Source organism: Diaphorina citri, unplaced genomic scaffold (genome assembly GCF_000475195.1).
Source record: "Diaphorina citri unplaced genomic scaffold, Diaci psyllid genome assembly version 1.1 scaffold1080, whole genome shotgun sequence".
Classification (NCBI taxonomy): Eukaryota; Metazoa; Arthropoda; class Insecta; order Hemiptera; family Psyllidae; genus Diaphorina; species Diaphorina citri.
In genome coordinates, this window is record NW_007378509.1 from 69582 (window position 1) to 87876 (window position 18295).

Below are 18295 nucleotides of genomic sequence, written 5' to 3' on the forward strand. Positions count from 1 at the left end.
CTCTTCCGATCTCAACAAATACTTTATTTTATTGCTCAGGAGGGTTAAAGGAGTGTGAATCAATTCTGAGGTCCCTTTATTCCCATGGCCATGAGGCAGGGGTAGGGCTGGTAGTTACCTACCTTATGGGTGTGAAAGACACTAATAAACCCCGCACAGTTAACTAACTACCTGCCTTACATTATTCCATAATCCTTCCATTTCCTCTTTCCAGGTCCGGTCACAAAACTGCCAAGCTGGAAACCATCAAAGAAGAAAATCCATCTGACGAAGAAACCAAACACAAACCTCGCAACAGAAGTCGTGATAGGAAACGACACCGGAGTCGTAGCAGAAGCAGAGAGAGGAAGAGAAGTCGGGAGAGAAACAGAAGTGAAAGTAGAGAGAGGAAAAGAAGTCGGAGTAGAGATAGAAAGCGAAGGTCGAGTAGAGAAAGAAGGAGAAGTCGTGAGAGGAGAAGGAGTCATAGTAGAGAGAGAAAGAGAAGTCATAGTAGAGAAAGAAGAAGGAGTGCGAGTAGAGACAGACAGAGAAGGAGAAGGTCGCCTAGTAATGAGAAGGAGAGATCGAGGAAGAGGAGGAGAAGTCCGAGTGAGGAGAGAAAACCAATTCATCGTCGTGGAAGCATGTCTCCTCCTGAAGATAATGAGTAAGTTTCGATTGATTTTTTTCTTGCTTCTAAATTTACCTTAATATTAAATTCAAACAAATACTTACCTACCTAAAAAAAAAAAAATTCTAAACAACTCGTTGTATGTTTTCCCACTATAAATACATCCTCAGGAAGCCCTCTTCGTCCTCGACTTCTTTTGCATTAATTTTGCCTTGAATCATGAATGATTGATTACTTAGAGTAGGTTTGTAGGAACAATAAGATCGTTTAATCAATTGTTTATTCCTTGTTTCAGTTCCCAAGAAGAGCAAGAACCGTGTGTGGGCAAGATCTACTCGGGCAAAGTAGCCAACATAGTTCAGTTTGGTTGTTTCATTCAACTGGAAGGCTTTCGTAAGCGCTGGGAAGGTTTGGTGCACATATCCCAGCTTAGAAGAGAAGGCAGAGTTACTAACGTGACGGATGTGGTGTCCAAGGGAATGCGAGTTAAGGTGAGATAGTTAATTTATTATGATTTATTTATCTGGCTGGGGGACATTAAACAGGGATTAGTCCAGCTTAGTCTGACCGGGGACTTTATACAGGGAGCATACCATCCTGAATTCCCCTTTGTTAAAGAAATAGCAAAGATTGAGTGCGAGAGTGCGAAGGGCATCCACTCGTAAAATTTGTAACCAAAACCAAATGTCAGCCCAAAGCAATCACCCTAGATAGGGCTGAATGAGAGGCTGACGAAAAACGCCGACCCCGTCTGTACACAGAAAAAGGTAAAGAAGAAGAATTCACCTTTTTATTTTGCACCACATTCCTTTACAATTTCACATCCATGAATGAAATGTTTACATCCATGAATGAAATTTACAATTTTACATCCGTGAATGAAAAAGTTTGGTCAGAATTTTTTTGCCCTGGTCGGGATTCGAACCCGCCATCGCGGAGTTAGAGTCAGTGCTCTCAACTAAAGGAGCCACAGAGGTATGCTGATTAATTATCTTTAATTTTCTAACCATCTCCCTGATTACTTTAGCCAGCTTGGTTAGTAGTGCGCCTGCCTTGGAAACGCTAGGCCGCGGGTTCGATTCCCGCCCGGGGCGCATTTTATTCTGAACGGATAATGTTCCTTCTCGGAACGGCTAGCTTTCTCCTATCCTGTCTTCCTTCTCTCTTCGATTTCGGGACAATAAGACATTAGCAGTTACAGTTCCCTCTATCAAATTTCTTTTAAAAAATCTCTGCTACTGGTTTCAGGTGAAAGTTCTATCAATGACAGGCCAGAAGATATCACTGGCAATGAAAGACGTAGATCAAGAGACTGGGGAAGACTTGAACCCATCCAGTAACACTTTACTTTCTCCTATATTGTCTTCCTTCTCTCTTCGATTTCGGGACAATAAGACATTAGCAGTTACAGTTCCCTTAATCAAATTTCTTTTAAAAAATCTCTGCTACTGGTTTCAGGTGAAAGTTCTATCAATGACAGGCCAGAAGATATCTCTGGCAATGAAAGACGTAGATCAAGAGACTGGGGAAGACTTGAACCCATCCAGTAACACTTTACTAGCCAATAGAGAACGGTAAGTGACTTTCTGTTCTGCTAGTTCGAGGCCAGCTAGATGCTAAAAAAAGTAGGCACTGAAATGAAAAAAATAATAAAATCAAACATTGCCAGCCTAGTTAGCTTGGAATTTGGAAAGTAGCTCGTCTACCATGTAAACGCTAGGTCGCGGGTTCGATTCTCGCCCGGGGTGAACTTCATTCTATACATATGAGGTTCGTTCTCGGAACGGCTAGTTTTCTCCTATCCTGTCCCCTCTTCGGTTTCGTGACGATAAGACCTCAGTAGGTTCAGTTCTCCCTATCAAACCTCCTAAGGAGTGTCCACACATAGTCGACCCCGCCGTCGATGGACGTCGACTGAAACCGTACACTGCCTCGACAACATAGATTCACCTCGTCGATCGACGGCGTCGGCTATGTGTGGTGAAAAAAGTAGGCACTGAAATGAAAAAATAATAAAATCAAACATTGCCAGCCTAGTTAGCTTGGAATTTGGAAAGTAGCTCGTCTACCATGTAAACGCTAGGACGCGGGTTCGATTCTCGCCCGGGGTGAACTTCATTCTATACATATGAGGTTCGTTCTCGCAACGGCTAGTTTTCTCCTATCCTGTCACCTCTTCGATTTTGTGACGATAAGACCTCAGTAGTTTCAGTTCGCTCTATCAAACCTCCTAAGGAGTGTCCACACATAGTCGATCCCGCCGTCGATGGACGTCGACTGAAACCGTACACTGCCTCGACAACATAGATTCACCTCGTCGATCGACGGCGTCGACAATGTGTGGACACAACTTGAGAAAACAAAAAATCGTAAGTCTGAGCAGACAGTCGGAATTAATTTTTCATTTGTTGCAGAGGTGATCCATCCCTGAGAAATCCAGACCGACCTTCCACCCTACTGGAACTGCAGACCCCCCTAGAACCTGAGACTGATAAGAGGACCAAACGTATGAACAAGATATCCTCCCCTGAGAGATGGGAGATTAAACAGGTGAGTCATCGAGAGCAAATCAAGTCATAAAATTTAGCGAGGATTATTGATCTTTTTTTTAGACTGCCAGCGTAGGACAGGGAAGTCCCTTTTTGACAGCTTTTCAGTAATCTCGTTTTTAAGAACTAAGGTTTTTTTTTCATCATCATAATGATAGTTTGCAATAATTCCTTGTCAATACCTATTTTCTATTTAGTTACCAACAGTGTGTTGCATAGTGCTGATTCCCCTTCAGTGGATTTTGAATGTCGAACTAAATTGCTGTGAATCGATCAACTGATCAAACCTGGGATCAGACGAGATTTGTTTATTTTATAAAACACTCTTCGCGATGTTTTCAGCCACAGACTGTAGGTATATCCTGTGAAATCCTTTCTATGTTTATCATTTGTGGAAAATAAAACCTCCATACAAAAAATGTACAAATATTTATTGGTCTTCTGTTTTAGATGTTGTCAGCCAACTGCATTGACAAGAGTGAGTTACCTGACTTTGACGAGGAGACTGGCCTGTTACCTAAGGAAGCTGTGGAGGAGGAAGATATTGAGATAGAAATGGTGGAGGATGAACCTCCTTTCCTCAATGGACATGGTAGAAATCTACATGAGCTCAGTCCGGTAAGTAAGAGAATTCATCAATCATCAAGTATGCCGAGAGGCGCTTGAACTCGTGAACGTTTGAAGCGATGAAGCGTCAGAGCCTCCAAGGTTTTTCGGCATTTTCATAGAAAGAACTGTAAGAACTGAGGTCTTATCGTCCCTAACTCAAAGAGACATTATAGTAGAAAGGACATTATAGGAGAAAGCTCGCCACTCCGAGAACGAACCTAATCTGTTTAGGCTAAAGTTCGCCCCGGGTGAGAATCATATCCTCTACCTAGCACTTACAAGGCAGGATAAAGTTTGCCCGGGTGGGAATCGAAGCCGCGACCTAGCGCTTACAAGGCAGGGCACCTGCCTTCCAAGCTAACTAGGCTGGCCCGGTAAATGTTTTTTTTTTTTTTTTTTTTTTTTTTTTTTTCACAAACCTTGGCTTAGCTATCTTATTATTTTTTTTAACTATATAAACCTGAAGTTTGGGTGTAAGAGCTCCTATAGGAGAACCCTGCCACTTAAAAGAATCCATAATAAAAAGTTGGTTCTTCGAGTGCTTTACCCTCCCCACCATTTGGCTACAGACTACCCGCCTCCTAACAATAACCCAGTCTGAGTGGGGTTGGAAAAACAGCACGCGATTCCCCAGATGTTTACCTATTTGGATACCAACGAAAAGAAATTAAGGATATGTAACGAACTGAAACAACTGCTTAAAGGAGTCATATAGGTCTTCCAATCATTTTCTAATTTCCTATGTATTTCCAGGTACATGACAGACGGTATGTTACTCAGAGAGTGTCTGGTGGATTTGGATCTGAACAATTATTCTGTTCGCGTACGGGAGGCTGTGTCGTGACGTCATTTTTAGATCGATTTATCTCAGGATCTAGAAGTCGTAGAAGAAAAAGGAAAAATTCCCTAGTTCCTCATTTTCTCTGTTCTTTCACTTTAAAACCTCGTGACCCAGTTCAGTCCATAATGGTAATAATACCAGATATTGATTTTAAGGAGACAGCTGGGTTCTTGATGGTTCTGATCCCTGGAATTGCTCTTCATTCCAAGATTTTCTAATCCTCAGTTCTAGTATTGGTACAATGCATTTCGAGTAGAACGTAGAACATACAAAACAACACACAACTTGCAAGAATTGGTCAACCTGAGTTCACAAATCCAAGATTCAGAAATGTCTAGAACCCAGCTAGATTAGGAGTATGGATGGCATACTGGTTAAATTCTAAAATATGTCTAGAAAACAAAAAACCTATGTATTTGTATTCTAGGGTAGGTATAAAAATATATTTGTATTCTAGGGAGAAAGATACCAAGCTTTAGTTACAGTTTACCATTGTAATTTTGCAGTACAACACAATTGTTTGATGTGCCTACCTAACTAGTGTGTCTAAAACTTGGCTTTTTTTTGCTTTTAGCTGAATTCATAAGTTAAATTCTAAAATATGTCTAGAAAACAAAAGAACCTATGTATTTGTATTCTAGGGTATACAAATATATTTGTATTCTAGGGAAAAAGATACCAAGCTTTAGTTACAGTTTACCATTGTAGTTTTGCACTTTTGCAGTACAACACAATTGTTTGATGTGCCTACCTAACTAGTGTGTCTAAAACTTGGCTTTTTTTTGCTTTTAGCTGAATTCATAATTGATTTGGCAGATAAGAGTGACAATGTGGAATCTTTCAAAAAGGCATTGGAAGAGAATGGAGCTGAATTTTCAGTAAGTAGTTTTTAGCTACATATTTATTTACACAAGTAGGGTAAAAGAAAACTCACAAAGCAGATACCATGCCATGAAGTAGCTATGTTCTTATTTTAGCCCATCCTTCCTTTATTATTACGAAGGAAAGTAAAAAAAGGGTATAAGGGACAGGCTATTGTATTTGCTTTGGTGTCGTATGTCTGTCGGTTGGTCTGTCTGTCCCCATAGAAGGACTTAATCAAACCTGGTTGACCTATATATCAAATTAAAGGTCTTTTTACCAGGAACACGAAAGTGCATATATTATGTAGTAATAGGGAGTGCAAAGCGTGACCCTATGCTCAACAAAGCAAAGCCCCGGGAGCGCTCAGCGCAACCATAAACAAGGGAGTGTGAAGTGCGACTGCATGCACAACTGTGCGAAGCCCTGGTAGCGTGCAGCATGACTATATAAGGGAGCGCAAAGCGCAATCCAATGCTGAAACCCATGAAGCCCCAGGAGCGCGCAGCGCGACCATATGCTCCATTTTTCTCCTTTTTTCTATAAACTATGGGCTAAAAAATTCCCGGAGGGACGGGCCCAGCTTGTTTACATTGAGCCATTCCTCTCTCCTTACACAACAACCACATTGGAATTATTTTCAGGACTCCTTCATGACCAACTTGCACAGGATTATACTTCACATGAAACCCAAACCAAACAGACCAGCACCGACTAAAAGTGATCTGCTCAGTGCAAAGTTCCCTGGTCTGGCACTTCCCAATGAAATCCCTCAAAAACTAAACCTGGATGAGGGCAAGAAAAGCAAGAAGAGCAAAAAGCCAAAGGAAGAAAGCAGCATGGATGTAGTGGATGATGCCATGGCAGCATTGGAAGCCCTTGCCCCATCAGCTTCTACGTGAGTTTAATAAAATAACATAGAGAACACATAACCTTGAAATACCTAGACATATACCTTGAAACAGAGCACTTGCTGTGAGGTGAATGAAGAATATGAAGATGCAGGTAATCAATTAATCATGTAAAATCAGCAAACGGAATTATGTATAAAAATATAGGGTACCTACCTACCTACCTATTCAGATTTTTTTTTTTTTTTTTTTTTTTTTTTTTTTTGGCTTCCCTCTCAATCAACTCCGGATTATTTTCGCATTCCGCAAACCAATCGAATTTCTCTGCTTTGGCAGGCTCGGATTTCTTCTCTGCTTTTTTCACCTCACGTTTCTCTTTTGGAGAGAGCGAATGTTTCTTGGTTTCTTTCTTGGCACCCACATTTTCCTTGGCTTTCTTTAGTTTATCCTGTAGGTAGGATTCAGCATGACCATCTTTTCCTCGTGTGGATTCGATGGTTTTAAAAGCTTTAGGACTGTCTTCATGGGACCGGTTGGCAACACGGTTCAGAAACCGAGGAGGTGTATTGGCATTATGAGATTGCCGTGGTCTACCGGAAAATCGGTCAGGTTTCCTATCATAGTCCAAATTATCATATTCTTTGAAATTGGTGTTGAATTTGTTGTTTGTGGTCGATTTGTTTGCCTCAAAATTGGTTCGTGGTTTGAAATCTGAAAGAAAAAATGATGAATAATTAATTTTATTACAAGAGATTAAGATAACGAAGCTCGTCTGTTTAAGATAAAATCTGTCCCCGGGGAAAAAGTTCAAACGGTCGTGACGTCTTTGAAAGTAATGTGCAGAAACGCATGCGCACGAACATTAAACTAGTGTCGCTTGGAAGTTGATGTGACGTCAGCGCGTACGGGAAGCTATGTCGTGACGTCATTTTTAGATGGATTTATCTCAGGATCTAGAAGTCGTAGAAGAAAAAGGAAAAATTCCCTAGTTCCTCATTTTCTCTGTTCTTTCACTTTAAAACCTCGATCAAAGTCTCTTTCATCATCAGCAAGGAAACTTCTGGGATCTGGTGGGGGTCCATCTGTTACACCATTAGCAAGGCGGGGACTTTTGAATTCCTCTCGTTTAGGGCCAAGTCTGCTCTGAACGGAGGACTTCTCATTCTGAAATCAATTTACATTAAATGAAGCATTTGAAATATGTTTGAAGAGTTAGGAATAGTGAGTATTTTCTCTCCAGTGTCTTGCACTGAGTGGAAAAAAAAAACATTCAAAAATAATTTGATAGGTAATAAGTAAAGACAAAATAGACCGTGAAAATGGACAAGTACAAACAATAACTTGAGTGTAGCCCCCTTAAACCTACTTATTTGTTAAATAAAAACTTACTCTTGGTGTGTTATTTCTTGGGGGGGTTGGATAGGATGGGGCTGTCTCTCTAGGCCACTTCCTCTCCAGTGTCTTGCACTGAGTGGAAAAAAAAAAACATTCAAAAATAATTTGATAGGTAATAAAGACACAATGGACCACGAAAATAGACAGGTACAAACAATAACTTGAGTGTAGCCCCCTTAAACTTACCTATTTGTTAAATAAAAAACTTACTCTTGGTGTGTTATTTCTAGGGGGGGTTGGATAGGATGGGGCTGTCTCTCTAGGCCACTTCTCATTGGTTACAACCACTTTGAATCCAGCTCCTTGTTCTTCAGCAAACTTTTTGTCTTCCAAAATTTTTTGTTCCCGTCTCCTGATTTCCTCATTTTGTCTTTTGATACGGGCAATTCTCTCCTCCTCGGTTTCTGGTTTAGATTGTCTCAACATTGTCTTTTAGGAATTTCAGGCTGGAATAAATGAAAATTTCAAGAACTACACCTAACCCTCAAAAATAATGGTGGGTACACTGGGCTAGCAAGTAGCTAGTACCTTACTTGATTTGTACAAGCTTAATATTAATACATCCCTTGGGACAGTTACTCCTAGACCAAAGCCATGGAGTGGGCTGTTTGTGTATGTTAGGTACTTACTTAATACTCTTATAGCTGGAGCTGCACAGTGAAAGGACTTCCACAAGTAGCTAGGTACCTTACTTGAGTTGTACAAGCTTAATCCATCCCTTAGGACAGTTACTCCTAGACCAAAGCCATGGAGTGGGCTGTTTGTGTATGTTAGGTACTTAGGTAATACTCTTATAGCTGGAGCTGCACAGTGAAAGGACTTCAGAGTAAATGACCACTGTACTGTAAGTAGGTACTTCTTTCTAATGTGGAGCAAGTAGCTAGATACCTTACTTGAGTTGTACAAGCTTAATACATCCCTTGAGACAGTTACTCTTAGACCAAAGCCATGGAGTGGGCTGTTTGTGTATGTTAGGTACTTACTTAATACTCTTATAGCTGGAGCTGCACAGTGAAAGGACTTCAGAGTAAATGACCACTGTACTGTAAGTAGGTACTTCTTTCTAATGTGGTGATGTCATGTTCCTGGTGCCTGAACTCTGACTCTTGGATACAGAAGATATAGAGAGTGACTTACCTGTGTCAACAATATGAGTGGTCAGTTCTCAGAACCGGCAGGTAAACGGGTTGTCTGCTACTGTCCAAAGGTCACCATTACCATCCCTGGATCTAACAGGTACATGTGAGATATTTTCTATCTCGGGAGGGTAGAAAGAAAAGTATTTCAAGAGGAAATCAATTCACCGTAGGTGGTTGTGTCTTTTTCTTTTCCCGTTTTTTTTTTTTTTTGTTTTCGAATTTTTTTTGGAAACTCTTAAAAAATAAGAAAACTTCAGTTGAAAGTTCAACTTTATTCACTTACCATTGTTGGCTTCATAGTACTGCTGTGTTGAGACCATATTAACACCCGCATCCTTAGCAGTGTGCTTTGATCATTTACCTATCTATATCAGACCACAAGCATCTAATGTAGAAGTTGTTGTTTCATTGGTACAAAATAAAAATGGCAGTGAAACTCTTAAAAAACAAGAAAACTTGAGTTGAAAGTTCAACTTTATTCACTTACCATTGTTGGCTTCATAGTACTGCTGTGTTGAGACCATATTAACACCCGCATCCTTAGCAGAGTTATACTGAACATTGGCCTGAGCTTCATACACTGCCTGTGATCCCACGTAGTACATCCCGTCTTGTTGTGATTCATATTGGTTGACACTAGGGGCGCTTGTGTAAGGTACAGTCTGTACATAGGTTAAGTTGGAATTGTCATGATAGGTCACAGAGTTGTTTTGAATCTGAGAGGTCACATAGGGTGATTGTGTCTGAGAGGCCACATAGGGTGACTGGGTCTGAGAGGTCACATAGGGTGACTGGGTCTGAGAGGTCACATAGGGTGACTGGGTCTGAGAGGTGACATAGGGAGACTGGGTCTGAGAGGTCACATAGGGAGACTGGGTCTGAGAGGTCACATAGGGTGACTGGGTCTGAGAGGTCACATAGGGTGGCTGGGTCTGAGAGGTCACATAGGGTAGCTGAGTCTGAGAGGTCACATAGGGTGACTGGGTCTGAGAGGTCACATAGGTTGACTGGGTCTGAGAGGTCACATAGGGTGACTGGGTCTGAGAGGTCACATAGGGTGACTGGGTCTGAGAGGTCACATAGGGAGACTGGGTCTGAGAGGTCACATAGGGAGACTGGGTCTGAGAGGTCACATAGGGTGGCTGAGTCTGAGAGGTCACATAGGTTGACTGGGTCTGAGAGGTCACATAGGGTGTCTGAGTCTGAGAAGTCACATAGGGTGACTGGGTCTGAGAGGTCACATAGGTTGACTGGGTCTGAGAGGTCACATAGGGTGATTGTGTCTGAGAGGTCACATAGGGTGGCTGGGTCTGAGAGGTCACATAGGGTGGCTGGGTCTGAGAGGTCACATAGGGAGACTGGGTCTGAGAGGTCACATAGGGAGACTGGGTCTGAGAGGTCACATAGGGTGACTGGGTTTGAGAGGTCACATAGGGTGACTGGGTTTGAGAACTCACAAAGGGTGAATTTGTCTGAGAAGTCACATAGGTGGGTGCAGCATATATTTCACAGTCTTGGGTTGCATAATGTTGCATCGTAGGAGCAATTTCTTGATTTTCTTGCTTGTTTTTTGCCTCTCTTTATGCTTTTTTCTTTTTTTTTAATGCTTCTTTTATTTTTCAATGATTGTGGCTAGCTTCACATACTTAAAATTGCGTTCTATCCCATATTTATCCCATAGTTTTATACCATATTAACAAATATTCCCTCGTAGAATATCCCTGAAGACAGAATGGCGGTTTTGTTTTAGCATTTTTATTTTATTTTTGGCCATTTTAAAAAGTAAAATGAATTTTTTAGGATTTTTCTAAATTTTCTTGCTTGTTTTTTGCCTCTCTTTATGCTTTTTTCTTTTTTTTAATGCTTCTTTTATTTTTCAATAATTGTGGCTAGCTTCACATACTTAAAATTGCGTTCTAAATTTATCCCACATTAACAAATATTCCCTCGTAGAATATCCCTATTATCCCTGAAGACAGAATGGCGATTTTGTTTTAGCATTTTTCTTTTATTTTTGGCCATTTTAAAAAGTAAAATGAACTTTTTAGGATTAAAATTTCATTAAAAATGTTCAATTAATTTTTGTGGTCCATCTTCATACGCTGCCTGTGATCCCACGTAGTACATCCCGTCTTGTTGTGATTCATATTGGTTGACACTAGGGGCGCTCGTGTAAGGTACAGTCTGTACATAGGTTAAGTTGGAATTGTCATGGTAGGTCACAGAGTTGTTTTGAATCTGAGAGGTCACATAGGTTGACTGGGTCTGAGAGGTCACATAGGGTGACTGGGTCTGAGAGGTCACATAGGGTGGCTGGGTCTGAGAGGTCACATAGGGTGGCTGAGTCTGAGAGGTCACATAGGGTGACTGGGTCTGAGAGGTCACATAGGGTGGCTGGGTCTGAGAGGTCACATAGGGTGGCTGGGTTTGAGAGGTCACATAGGGTGTCTGAGTCTGAGAGGTCACATAGGGTGACTGGGTCTGAGAGGTCACATAGGTTGACTGGGTCTGAGAGGTCACATAGGGAGATTGGGTCTGAGAGGTCACATAGGGAGACTGGGTCTGAGAGGTCACATAGGGTGACTGGGTTTGAGAACTCACGAAGGGTGAAGTTGTCTGAGAAGTCACATAGGTGGGTGCAGCATATATTTCACAGTCTTGGGTTGCATAATGTTGCATCGTAGGAGCAACTTCTTTCATTTTGTCTGAGAAGTCACATAGGTGGGTGCAGCATATATTTCACAGTCTTGGGTTGCATAATGTTGTATCGTAGGAGCAACTTCTTTCATCAAGGCTTCCTGCTGGGCATTGAAATGTTCAATATCTTTGTTAGTGAAGTGAGGAATGGCAGGTGTCTGTGCTGCTATTGTCTTGGGTGGGATTGTTAGGGAGGGAGGGGGTACAGAGAGATCAGGAAGTGCAGGGATATTGTTCTCAGTAGAATATTGTCCAATAGTTTCAGGGGTGTAGCTATGGGTCTCCCTAGGGTGTGAGGCATGTTCAGTGTACGAGGTATTGGGTTCTACAGGTACAGAAGTGATGGCTCTTCGCTTCTCCACTGCAGCTGGTTGCCGGTGATAGTTGTGTGAAGTCACTTGCTGGTACATGGGCTGCTGACTTGAGGGATTTTCAGTCAACACCTGGGCATTGTTGTAGACATGTTGTGCTGCTTTATTTTCTGAGGGGAAGTTATAGTTGCCGGCGACAGTTTGCTGATCCATCATTGTTTGTCTACGAATATGCTGATTTCTGTATGTGTTTGAATCAGGCACTTGGTTATGTGAATGCTGATGTAAATATGAGTCTGAAAGATTAGTCACCTTGTTTTGGTTACGAGAATGATGACTTGTAGTGAATGTTGAGTCAGCGTCAGTAGGTACCTGTTCATTGCCATATGGATTTACATTTGCTCCTTGGCTCTGTGTATATTCATTACCGAATAGATTTGAATTAGTCACTGGGTACTGTGCTTGCTGATTAGTATGATGCATTGCTTCAGCAGTCTGGTTCCTTACAGACTGATTGGAATAAATCACTTGGTTTTGTCCTGATGGATTGGTATACTGCATTGCTTCAGCATGTTGATTTCTTGCTGCCTGATTAACATACTGCACTGCTCCAGTTTCTTGGTTGTAGCTCTGCTGATTTTTGTAAGGCTTTGAACTGTTAGTCATTTCAATGTGAGAATGTTGGAGGTAGGGACTTGATTCAGGGATCTGTTGACTCACATAAGTATTTGAATCAGGAGTTTGTTGATTCATGTAGGGATTTGCATTATTCACTGAAGGATGGACTTGATCAGAGTAGATACCTACACCAGCACGTTGGTTGTCCAAGTAGTCATTAATAGTCGGATAGACATTTACGTCAGCATGTTGTTGATAGGGATCATGTCTGTCCTTGTGAATGACAGTGTACTGATTCTGATGTGACAAAGGAGGTGCAGACATTTGCTGAGGTATAACAGCTACAGGTGATTGCTGAGGAATAGCAGCTGTCACAGGTTGATGGGCGATAGAAGCTCTCGGTGGTTGTTGGGACATGGCAGCCGATGGTGCTGGGTAGTTGCTCACATCTTGGTATTCAGGTTGAGGGGGAAAGGATGTATCTACTGAAGGTTGTGGGTAAGACCTAGCTCTAGTCTCTTCAACATAGGTGACATTGGAAGACTTGGGGGATTCAAGGTGGACTTCAGTTATTCTGAAACAATTCCAAATATAATATTGACATTTTCAGATAACTTGCTGCATGTAGTATTTCACAATTGGTATTCTTTCAAAAATAATAGCATTCACAATAAATCTACAGCCACTTTGCTTAGGAAAAGAAAACATTACTACTCACCTTTCCAGAATTTCATCGACTTCACTCATTTTGGGTGGTGTGGGTTCTTTCTGGGCAATATCATTCACTATGGTTCTGCGGATGTTCAATCCTCTGGCAATGGTTAAATTCCCTCTAGCACCAGATGTACCCCTTCTTCTTGTTTCAGTTTGGGTAGGAGTTCTGTCTACTTGTACAGGTGGGGTTCTGAAAGGAGACAAAGGCAATATTGAAATTAAATGTTGTTGTCAAATGTCGGGAACTTGGCCAATAATTCATTCTTCTATGTGCATTCCAATATTTTTTCCACTTTTTTTAAAAGAGGTTTGACAGAGGGAACTGTAACTGCTATGGTCTTATCATCCCGAAATCGAAGAGAGAAGGAAGACAGGATAGGAGAAAGCCAGATGTTCCAAGAATGAACATTATCCCAGCAGGATAAAATCCGCCCCGGGCGGGAATCAAACCCGTGGCCTAGCACTTACAAGGCAGACACACTACCAACTAAGCTAGCTAGGCTGGCTTCACATAGGTTTAATTGAACAGAACAAAAGACCTCAGATTTTTTCCAAGATTTGACCCAAACAAGCAGGATAAAATCCACCCCGGGCGGGAATCAAACCCGTGGCCTAGCACTTAAAAGGCAGACACACCACCAACTAAGCTAGCTAGGCTGGCTTCACATAGGTTTAATTGAACAGAACAAAAGACCTCAGATTTTTTCCAAGATTTGACCCAAACATACAATAAAAAGAAAACTGATAGGTATTTAACCTATGTAAAATTATGTAAAAAAAAAGACTTATTTTTTCTACAACTTACAATTCCACATGGGTTTGAGGTTCATCATATTTGTCTTGGTCCCACTCTCTCTTCCAATTTCTACCATCAGCTGCCTTGGACCTTTGAATTCTTTCATCATCAATGTTCTTCCGATCATCTCTCCACTGTCTTTCTCCCATGTCCAATCTTCTACTGAGGCCCCCACCTCTGTTTCTGTCATTTCTTCTTCCTCGGAAATCATTGTGCTGCTTTTCCTACAAGTCAGATCAGAAAGTATTATATGTTCTCTGTATATTACTCTGGTGGTGCCCATCATGTTTAGATCCATACTTGCTGTGACCATCTGCTATCGGATAATGCACATAAGTTACACTCTGTAGATTCTCAGGCACAGGAATATCCTTATGTACGTAAGTAACACTCTGTAGATTTTCAGGCACAGGAATATCTTTGTGTACATATGTGACGGTTTGACCATTTTCTATGTCTGCTGGGTTATTCTCATGGAAGGAGCTAGGTAACTGGATGACCTCTATGGATTTGCTAGTTTCAACTTCTTGGTTCTCTAGCAAGTATTCCTTCAAGCTCTCTTGGTTCTCTTGAATGGCTGCCTTGAGGAAGCTGAAATTCTTCGACTTGCCCGGCTTTTTGGCTACGGGAGCTATTTCTGTGAAGAAAATGGGAACACAGATATGGTAACTGATGAAACATGTATTTATGGCTAGGACCACAGTTCAAAATTACGACATAGTATTTAAGGGTCAGTAAAAATTCGATATACCTACACAAAGGTTACAATTTACTTAAGTTTACCCTTTGAGGCTTAGGTGTAGGGGCAAACACTTTGAGGCTTAGGTGAGCTTATACGAATCTACTTAAGTCTATGAAGAGATTGTGGCTACCAGGACAAATCATACAAAAAAGTTCAGTTTGATTTTTTTTTTTTTTTAGGCAAAGGTTTAATTTACCTGTATGGGTAACTTGTGCAGTTTCTCCAAAGGTGTTAGCAGAAGGTCCCTGGTTGTGAGTATGGCTTTGTTCCGCATTAAACTTTTCCTGTCTTATTCTCTGCAGTCTATTCTGAACACTACCTGACATCACAGGAGCATTGGACTGAGGTTGACTTGGTTCCGAGGAGTAGAACATCTGGTTTTGATTTGAAGCTGGCTTGTGTTGGTTTTCTGAAAATGCAGTGATCACAAAGAGGTTGGTTTCAAAAAGGAATTTAATTTTTTTTTTTTTATTTAAGTATTTATTTTTTTTTTTTTAAGTTTGTAGCAAATGTGGATTCATACAAGAGATCCTTCATAGTAAAGTTCATTTTTTTTTTTTAGGTACCTACCTAGGTACTGTAAAACAGGGTGACTTGGCCCACTTTTGAGCAAAACAAAGTGATTTACTTATTTATTTGACAGATTCTCATACACTTACATTGCTAAATGGACCAGGACCTTCATCAAAGTCCCTTTCATCATCAGCAAGGAAACTTCTGGGATCTGGTGGGGGTCCATCTGTTACACCATTAGCAAGGCGGGGACTTTTGAATTCCTCTCGTTTAGGGCCAAGTCTGCTCTGAACGGAGGACTTCTCATTCTGAAATCAATTTACATTAAATGAAGCATTTGAAATATGATGTTTGAAGAGTTAGGAATAATGAGTATTTTCTCTCCAGTGTCTTGCACTGAGTGGAAAAAAAACATTCAAAAATAATTTGATAGGTAATAAAGACACAATGGACCATGAAAATAGACAAGTACAAACAATAACTTGAGTGTAGCCCCCATAAACCTACCTATTTGTTAAATAAAAACTTACTCTTGGTGTGTTATTTCTAGGGGGGGTTGGATAGGATGGGGCTGTCTCTCTAGGCCACTTCTCATTGGTTACAACCACCAGTCTAAGTGGGGTCGGAAAAACAGCATGCGATTCCCCAGATGTTTACCTATTTGGATACCAACGAAATGAAATTAAGGATATGTAACGAACTGAAGCAAGTGCTCAAAGGAGTCATAGGTCTTCCAATCATTTCCTAATTTCCTATGTATTTACAGGTACATGACAGACGGTATGTTACTCAGAGAGTGTCTGGTGGATTTGGATCTGAACAATTATTCTGTTATTATGTTGGATGAGGCTCATGAAAGAACCATCCACACTGACGTACTTTTCGGTAAGTAAGGAAAATCCAGCTTTTCACCTTTTTTACGTAAGATTTATTCCTAAAGACCTAATAGCCAAGTTTCTGAAATAGACCAGTTGATCTTACTATTCTTACTTAGGTGAGGTTTCAAAGTTAAAGACCAGAAAAAATGAGGAACTAGAGAACTTTCGACCTTTTACAGTTACTTTTTCGGAGTTTTGACCTCAGATTTGGATGTTTCACAAATGTTTACATAGAAATCCACCTTTTATTCAATTCACTCTAAAATACTTCTTCCAAAATTTCAGGTCCGTATTGTGAAAAATCCTGACGGGTCTCTAGCGCAGGCTGCCATGATGCAGAGTGCTCTAGCCAAGGAGAGGAGAGAGCAGAAAATGTTAGCGAGAGAGCAAGAAATAGACTCGATTCCCAGCCAGGGGCTTAATAAGAACTGGATTGATCCTCTACCAGAAAATAGTAAGTCTGTGAGAAAGAGTAGGGGGGGAGTTTGTATCGATAGCCCGAGGGCACGGTTAGCCTAGTGGTAACGCGCTTGCTTGCCATGCAGAAGGCCCCGGGTTCGAATCCCACCATCGACAAAAAATTTGTACTCTTTTATTGATTGGAAATGTTTCAATGGGTTACTTTCTGGTGTTCTCGTGTTGACCCAGCACCGAAATGGGAAGTATTGTGTCTCTTGTTGCCCATCTGATGAGGGACATTTTACGGGATGGGTACAATGCGTCCAATGTAGCAGTTGTTTCATTGCTACGAAATAAAAAGGTTGGAAACACTCATCTTTTTTTTTTTTTTTTTAATCGACAAAAATTTATACTCGTTTTTCAATTGCAAATATTTCAACGGGTTACTTTCTGGTATTCTCGTGTTGACCCAGCACCTAAATGGGAATTATTGTGTCTTTTATCGCCCATCTGATGAAGGACATAGTATGGTATGGGGCTTACGTATTCTTGAGAGTTCATTGCAACGGTCAATACATTAATTAGACTTACTTTATCATGGACACTCGTTGCTATCTTGAAAGCCCAGAAGAGGTTAGGTAGTAGAACAGCCGCGCGGTAGACGCGGAGCCGCGGAAGTATGGGACCCCCTACTGGCGGGCATTTACAAGAGGAAAACAGCTGAGAGAAACACAACAATAACAACAACAACAACACCAGCATCATCGAGTCTGTGAGAAAGAGTGGGGGGAATTTGTATCGATAGCTCGAGGGCACGGTTAGCCTAGTGGTAACGCGCTTGCTTGCCATGCAGAAGGCCCCGGGTTCGAATCCCACCATCGACAAAAATTTATACTAGACAGAGAAGGAGAAGGTCGCCTAGTAATGAGAAGGAGAGATCGAGGAAGAGGAGGAGAAGTCCGAGTGAGGAGAGAAAACCAATTCAACGTCGTGGAAGCATGTCTCCTCCTGAAGATAATGAGTAAGTTTCAATTGATTTTTTTTCTTGCTTCTAAACTTACCTTAATACTAAATTCAAACAAATACCTACCTACCTACCTAAAAAAAAAAAAAAAAAAAAATCTTTTCTAAACAATTCGTTGTATGTTTTCCCACTATAAATACATCCTCAGGGAGCCCTCTTCGTCCTTGACTTCTTTTGCATTAATTTTGCCTTGAATCATGAATGATTGATTAGAGTAGGTTTGTAGGAACAATAAGATCGTTTAATCAATTGTTTATTCCTTGTTTCAGTCCCCAAGAAGAGCAAGAACCGTGTGTGGGCAAGATCTACTCGGGCAAAGTAGCCAACATAGTTCAGTTTGGTTGTTTCATTCAACTGGATCAGGTGTACCTGTTAGGTCTATGTGATAGTGAGTGGCTCGCCTAAGGAATAATGAGATATTGGAAAAATCATACAAGTGCTGCAGTGAGTACCAAAGTTGTGATGTAATAATACAAAGAAACGGGCTTTATTTATTTAGAGCTATCCTATTAACGCTTATCCTTGATTTTCAGTTTGGCGGCGTTATGCTACATAGTTCACTACACGAAGCGAGTGCTGGAGACTCTGTTCGTTCATCGTTTCTCCCACGCTACCTCACACAACTGAGAACAAAACCTACCTTATTATAATAGCTTCTTTTCCAGTTTTGTATAAATTTATTTTTACATCCCATGTAAATAAATAATTTTTTACACCTCTAGGGCCAGCCACTCACTATCAGGTA

General features: G+C 41.0%; 2 protein-coding genes and 1 long non-coding RNA gene across 4 annotated transcripts in view; 2 read left to right on the top strand and 1 right to left on the bottom strand.

Moving 5' to 3' along the window:
• The window catches only part of LOC113469443 (ATP-dependent RNA helicase DHX8-like), a 9862-nt gene extending 3483 nt beyond the window's left edge, over positions 1-6379 (top strand). For both annotated transcript variants that reach the window (XM_026827140.1, XM_026827139.1), the window contains exons 2-3: positions 5405-5490; positions 6118-6379. In XM_026827140.1, the coding sequence (XP_026682941.1) occupies positions 5405-5490; positions 6118-6375 (344 nt within the window). In that variant the 3' untranslated portion in view covers positions 6376-6379. The remainder of the gene's footprint in view (positions 1-5404; positions 5491-6117) is intronic.
• The window catches only part of LOC103514091, a 36841-nt gene extending 20820 nt beyond the window's left edge, over positions 1-16021 (bottom strand). The window contains exons 1-6 of the mRNA XM_026827134.1: positions 16014-16021; positions 15780-15861; positions 15396-15557; positions 14004-14218; positions 13203-13388; positions 12239-13058 (exon numbers count right to left, since the gene is read on the bottom strand). Coding sequence (XP_026682935.1) covers positions 12239-13058; positions 13203-13388; positions 14004-14218; positions 15396-15557; positions 15780-15861; positions 16014-16021 — 1473 coding nt within the window. The remainder of the gene's footprint in view (positions 1-12238; positions 13059-13202; positions 13389-14003; positions 14219-15395; positions 15558-15779; positions 15862-16013) is intronic.
• A 1398-nt stretch (positions 16022-17419) lies between these two features.
• Positions 17420-17851, top strand: LOC113469445. Its single transcript, XR_003392860.1, has 2 exons — positions 17420-17547; positions 17820-17851. It is a non-coding gene; the product is annotated as an uncharacterized LOC113469445 (long non-coding RNA).
• Positions 17852-18295: the final 444 nt, after the last annotated feature.